The sequence below is a fragment of the Aethalodelphis obliquidens genome, unplaced genomic scaffold (genome assembly GCF_003676395.1).
Source record: "Aethalodelphis obliquidens isolate GAN/ISIS:26980383/991018 unplaced genomic scaffold, ASM367639v1 scaffold46, whole genome shotgun sequence".
Taxonomy (NCBI): domain Eukaryota; kingdom Metazoa; phylum Chordata; class Mammalia; order Artiodactyla; family Delphinidae; genus Aethalodelphis; species Aethalodelphis obliquidens.
In genome coordinates this window covers 6,433,084-6,439,083 of record NW_020837990.1, presented here as the reverse complement: position 1 = coordinate 6,439,083, position 6,000 = coordinate 6,433,084, and the positions used below count along the sequence as shown (strand labels likewise).

The following is a 6,000-nucleotide window of genomic DNA, read 5'->3' as shown; positions in this document are numbered from 1 at the left end:
GCAGGGACTAGACGCACTGATGCCCTGCAGGAGGGGCAACTCGGATCCTTCAGAAAAGCTGCTTGGAGGGCCTGGGGACAGAGCCAGCTTTCTCTCCAAGGCAGTTTTCATGGCAACACTGTGTCTATGAGAAGCTGAAATGGAGAAAGCTGAGAAGAAATTCCAAAGTCCCAGGACAGCCCTGGGTACCAGGGATGCCCATCCAGCTGGATTTTCCCAGGCTCCGGGGCCAACAGAGAAGCAGCATCGGTTCCTTCACGCTCCTGCAGCCCTTGGGTGCAGCAACAGTTGTGGTTCTCTTTGTGACGGATTTGTCCGCCAGTCCAAGTGAGGATTTGCTTCCCTGAGTATCTCAAAGGCCCCCCTGAGGGCAGGAGCCTTCTGTGGGACTGCAGAGGGGCACAGCTGCCGGGAGTCCCTCTGAGTTCCTGAGGTGATTGACGTTAGCTCTCTTGGCTCCTGGAATTTTTTTTTTTAATGTTTATTGGAGGATCGTTGATTTACAATGTTGTGTTAGTTTCAGGTGTACAGCAAAGTAATTCAGTTACACATGTACACATATCCACTCTTTTTTCTTTTAGATTCTTTTGCTCCTGGGATTTGTGGAGAATTTTTAAAAATACATCTACTTCTATTTCTTGAATATAAAAATAAAATGAAATGAAATTTGCCTCCAACAGCCTGTGACCAAACGAGGACAGCAAGCCCTGTCCTGAGTTGTCCGCGGGGAGAGCCACGACACGGCCCCAGCGGGAGGGCTGAGAGGGGAGAGGCCACGCAGAAGGTCAGTGGGAATATCTTCCCACTAGGGATGGTCCCAGTACTCCATGAAGCATATTACTGGCCCCTGACAGCAGTGATGGCTGGGCCACTGGAGGCGGGGGGGCAGCCCATTCTGGACTAGTCTCCAAGTTAGGGTCAGAGAAGCAAGAATTCCTGATGTGACCTTCCAGGCCCTTCCCTGGGCTCCACCTCCTGCATCCATTATGGTCACCCCTGTGGGAACCTCCATGGTGTCCAAACAGTTCTCTTCAGGTGATTTCCAGCCTGGCGTTTGAGAAGAGCTGACAGCGCTCCTGGTTTCTGAAGACCTTGGGAAAGCAGTGATACATACATGTGCCCACGCACACACACATGTGTATTCACAGAGGCAGCAGACAGTGGAGGTGGCAGTAACAATGGTGTCTGGTGGCCTTTAGCCCAGATGATGGTGCCTATGGCCCGGTCACATTGGCCAGAGTCTTTACAGCAGCCAGCGCCGTGCGGTGGAGCCGGACTCAGGCTTTCTAGAAGCGCGTCTCACTCTGAGGAGAGGGAGAACAGGGTGAGGGTGGGCAGGGTGTGCTTGGAACACAGAAGGCTGAAGGTGGGGGCTCAGAGCCTAAAATTCAGCCCAGCTGTCATCGGGCACTGCCCCTCAGAGAAGAGGGGCAGCCCAGAGGAAAAGATGGGAACAGGACCTGCCCCACTGGACTTCCAGAGAAGCCTTCCCATTCTCACCTGAGCCCTACTGCCTGGGCAGAGAAGGGAAGGGCTGGCACAGCATCCCTGCCCTACAGCTAGGATGCAGGCCCAGGGAAGGTAGGAGCTGGACCGGGTCCACAGAGGTGGGGGGTAGACCTCCGTTTCCTGATGCCCAGTTTCCCGGGAGACCCACCTCCTGCCAATAAGGGGAGGCCTCCTCCTGTCAGTATGTGGGCTCACGACGCGGCCATCACTGGGCAGAGGCTGGGGCCAGTACCCAGCCTAGACCCACCACCTTCCAACCCTCTGAGCTCTGGTTTGCAGGAGGCAAAGGGGCAGAAGAAGCACAGGCAGCTGGGGTCGGCCCAACATTTGACTCCTGTCCTGTCCTGGTCATTTCCACATTCTGAACACCCCCAAAGGCGAGGGGGCAAGGGGACCTCGCCGAGACCCTGGGGAAAGGCTAGGCCCTCTTCCAGGCACCCCACCTTTGGGAGTCCCCACCTGCGGGGTACCCCGCAGGGCTCTCACCTCCATCTTGCTGTATATCCAGTGCAGGACTTCCGTCACTTTGGTGTACACGCCGGGTTTGTTTCTCTGGCCGCAGCCAATGCCCCAGCTGGTGACTCCTGCCAGGTACCAGCGGTGGTTCTGCTCGCAGACCAGGGGCCCCCCACTGTCTCCCTACAGGGGAGTGCACGCGCATCAGCAGGGTGAGAGAGGCAGTCCTTGGGCAGGAAACGGTGGGCACCTGACTCTCCCTCCGACCCCAAAACCTCAGCCTTCCTCCCTTCCCTTCGGGTCCCAGGGCCTGAGCCTCACGTGGGAGCAGCCTCACCTGGCAGGAATCTCTCCCTCCCCGCAGGTCCCCCGCACACATCATCCTCGGGGTGAGGTTGCTGTTGTAGACCAAGTAGTTGTTACACCTCTTGAAGTCGATGAGGTTGACCTGCACCTCTCGGAGGAATGGGGATGTCCTCTCTTCAGTGCAGTGGAGGAGAGAGAAGAAGGGAAGGGAGTGAGACTCCGGGCGGCTTTGTGGCCTTCCAGCTGCCCACCCCACACCCCAGACTGGCAGCCTCCTGGGCGTGGAGGGCACCATTCCCATGGTAGGCCACCCAGGATGTATGGGCACATACACCCTCACACCAGACACAGCTCACTACACGTAACAGAGACACACGTACCCAGACACACTCACAGGCCTTTCAGGCTGCCTCACATGCTGCACAGTGCCTTTCTGTGTCCAAAGCAACGTCAAATAGATCATTTGTTTCTCGTAACCACGTGCTCTGAGGAGAGCAGGTGTGATGAATCCATTTACAGAAGGAGAAATTTAGGGCTGAGGGAGGACTTGCCCACGGCCACCCAGCGAGTCAGTCACAGGGCCAAGATCAAAACGAGGCTGCTCCTGGCCAGTCCCCGCTCCATCCCACGAGCAGGCCCGACACCTGCGGCGGCCACGAGCTTGCGATGCTCACGGCGAGGCCAGCTGACTGCTGTGCCTTCCTGCCCAGTATACATGACCTTACAGACCGGACACCAGACACGGCCACCTGTGATCACGATGAAGTGAGGGAAAACCAAACCCTTCCTAGCCTTGTTTCAGCACAGACAAAACACAAAGTAGGTCAATCCACGAAAGGACCAAACAGCCCCCTGTCCCAGCCAGGAGGAGCAGCTCCTGCTGCTTCACCAACTACAGCTTTAGACGCAGTCTATTAACTCTTTCTAAATGAGATTTTAAGATATCCACTCACAGGATTATCCCTGCTTCCTACAGGCAACCAATCTAGAGAAATACTTCACTTCTTTGAACCCCCTTCAAAGCACCCGAATCCTGTAAGTCCTTTCTGACACCCTCTTGTTGAGACGCCCCACGGTTCTCCCTGGTGTGAGTTCTCCCTCGGTTCAATGAGCAATGAACCCAGGTCTTTCAAAGACAGGGGTTCTCCTTGTGTTGTTGGCTGGGGCATTGTCACGGCAACTGCCCTGATGTATACGCAGGTGTATATACACACACATTCACACCAAGGCCCATGACTCTATATATCCAAACCCTCCTCTAGGTAGACCCTCATCTCTATACCCTGACATATCACCCCCACACACTCTACACAGACACATATGTACACACACACACACACACACACACACTCTAGCATCTGCCTCTCACCATCTGTCTCCTTGGTCTTGCCGAAGCCTGTGACCCAGCAGGTCTCGTTGAGGCTGAAGGTCTGTCCGTGCATGGGGAGGCAGGCAGGTTGCACATGTGCTGTGACAAGACCTCAAGACATCAGTGAAGGGACAAGGCTGGAGGTTTTGGTGGGGGGTGTGTGGAGGGACAGGAGTACCAGTGTCCCAGGACCTCCTCCTTCCCCCCAGAGTGCTTCTGAATCTTTCAGGGCCTTGAACGGACCAGGCAAGAAACTCAATCACTTTATCTTGACCCTTCAGCCTTCAGGGTGTCGTCAGAGTCCCCCAGACATTCTGATTTTTCGGTGGGTGACATGTGGGCAAATGCATATGTCTTGGAAGCTCCCCTGTGCCAAGCTGGTACTGGGTGTCTGAGGGTCTCTCTCTTCAAGAGTGGCTGTCCCGGCTGAGCCTCTTCCACGCCTGTCCCTCAGAGCAAGGAGCAGTGCAGGCTAAATCCCAGGTATTACTGCCATGACGTCTCAGGGTGTGTCCTGCCTGGTCTGGGGAGAGCACCCCTGTTTGGCCAGCGCCTGAGCCTCTCTCTCCAGGGTGAGACAACCTCTCCAAGTGGGGAGAGCACATCCCTAGAGGCACAGACCACAAAACTGCTGCTCCCTTGCTCCCACACTCAGAATCATATAGAAGGTGCGGTTGTGCATCAGTTCATAAGCTCCCTCTGAGGACCAGTGTTCCCATGTGGACTAGAGCATCGACCAATTTGCAAGAAGAAAAGAGTTGATAGAATGTTTGCAGTGTTCATGATTGTTATGCTCACTGCAGCTTCCCGTGCCTAAAATAGTGCCTGACACATAGAAAGTGCTCATAGGAAGGAAGGAAGGAAAGAAGGAAGGAAGGAAGGGAGGGAGGGAGGGGAGGAAGGGGAGGGGGGAGGGAGGGGGAGGGGGGGGGGGAGGGGAGGGGGGAGGGAGGGGGGGAGGGAGGGGGGAGGGAGGAGAAAGACAGAGGGAGGGAGAATGAATGTAAAATTTTTCTCCTGTAAATTGGGAGTCGAACACATTTCTCTGCTAGAGAGTAAACAAACAAAAAATAAATGAAGGGATGCCATCAATTATTAAGCAAAAACACAAAACTTGACTTCTTAAAATAGTGTGTCTATTTTAGAGACATGCAGTCTTAAAAACATGTAACACTATTATATATTCTACTCTTTTTATGGGGTAATTAAATTTATCAGTGAGCCTCCACAGTTTCCTCAGCTAGTACTGTGACTTCGAAGCGCTCAGCCTACCAGACAGTTTAAGAAACTCTGCCCTGATCTCTAAACCAAAAATCAGCGCACATGGTCTGACCACAGGACTACATAAATCTAAGCTGTGAGTGTCTCAGCCTAGAGATATTCCTCCTTCCCAGAAGAGTGGGAGGGGGTAGGAGCGGCTATCAGAGTCTAGAGAGGGACTGCTGCAGTCTGAAAAGCATAGGTAGTGCTATAATAGCTTTAATTTAGTTTTACAAATTAATTCTATTTGGAATTCCAAATAATATTCAGGGGGTTGGGGGTGATGGCAGGTAAGATCTGGACGGTTAGTCAAATGAAGTCTGGGTTTTACAAGGCTGGGAAGGCCTGTTCTGATCCTTCAGACTGCCTGCCCGCTTTTATGTGTGCGCGAGGGGCAGCACGGCACCCCCATCTCACCGCTCCAGGCTCCACAGACGAGGCTAGGAGGGGCAGGAGAAAGGCTGAGAGGGCTCGCCCGTGGCGGGTGGTGGGCTTGGCTTCTGCTGGGATCCGCTGGGGGCCAGATCCACCCAGCCCAGTCCTGCGTTGGGGTTGGGGTTCTCCTCCGCACACCGCTGTGATGAGCTAACCTCTGCGACTCAGGACCAATACCGCCTCCGTAATTCACGTGCCGGCAAAGGCCCGCTCACAGACCCAGAGCACCAGAAAGGCTGGACTAAGCAGAGAGCCCTCCAAGGCTTCCAGAAGCCCCTGTAGCCTGCCAAGACGGATTAGGTGCCCGAATCTGTGCCACCACGGCTCCCCGGGGTGCCCCCGACATCACATCACTAGCTTCTAAGTGGCTGTTTGTGTGTGTCATCCGTTTTGTTCTCTTTGCGGTGAAATTGCAGAGCCGCTATGTGGGAGACACACAGTGTTTGACGCGTGAACAAATGGGTGGATGAAGTAATGAAGATAAACCCTGATCTCCTGAGAACTTCAGTAGCATTTCCTTCCTGTAGCCCCATTCGCTCCTCAGCTCCACCCTCAGCTCTCACGGCAGTTAGATGTTTGGATGTATAGGTACTTTGCTCGCGTTCGCAACTTTGGTGTTGGCAATTTGCCAGCAGAGAGCAGCAAGGGAAGAGCACTGCTTAGGA

At 54.3% G+C, this 6,000-nt stretch overlaps 1 protein-coding gene across 3 annotated transcripts in view; it reads right to left on the bottom strand.

Moving 5' to 3' along the window:
- Positions 1-593: 593 nt before the first annotated feature.
- Positions 594-6,000, bottom strand: part of TMPRSS13 (transmembrane serine protease 13) — a 29,187-nt gene continuing 23,780 nt past the window's right edge. For all 3 annotated transcript variants that reach the window (XM_027082202.1, XM_027082201.1, XM_027082204.1), the window contains 4 exons: positions 3,641-3,739; positions 2,303-2,445; positions 1,996-2,148; positions 594-1,304 (listed from right to left, as the gene is read on the bottom strand). In XM_027082202.1, coding sequence (XP_026938003.1) covers positions 1,287-1,304; positions 1,996-2,148; positions 2,303-2,445; positions 3,641-3,739 — 413 coding nt within the window. In that variant the 3' untranslated portion in view covers positions 594-1,286. The remainder of the gene's footprint in view (positions 1,305-1,995; positions 2,149-2,302; positions 2,446-3,640; positions 3,740-6,000) is intronic.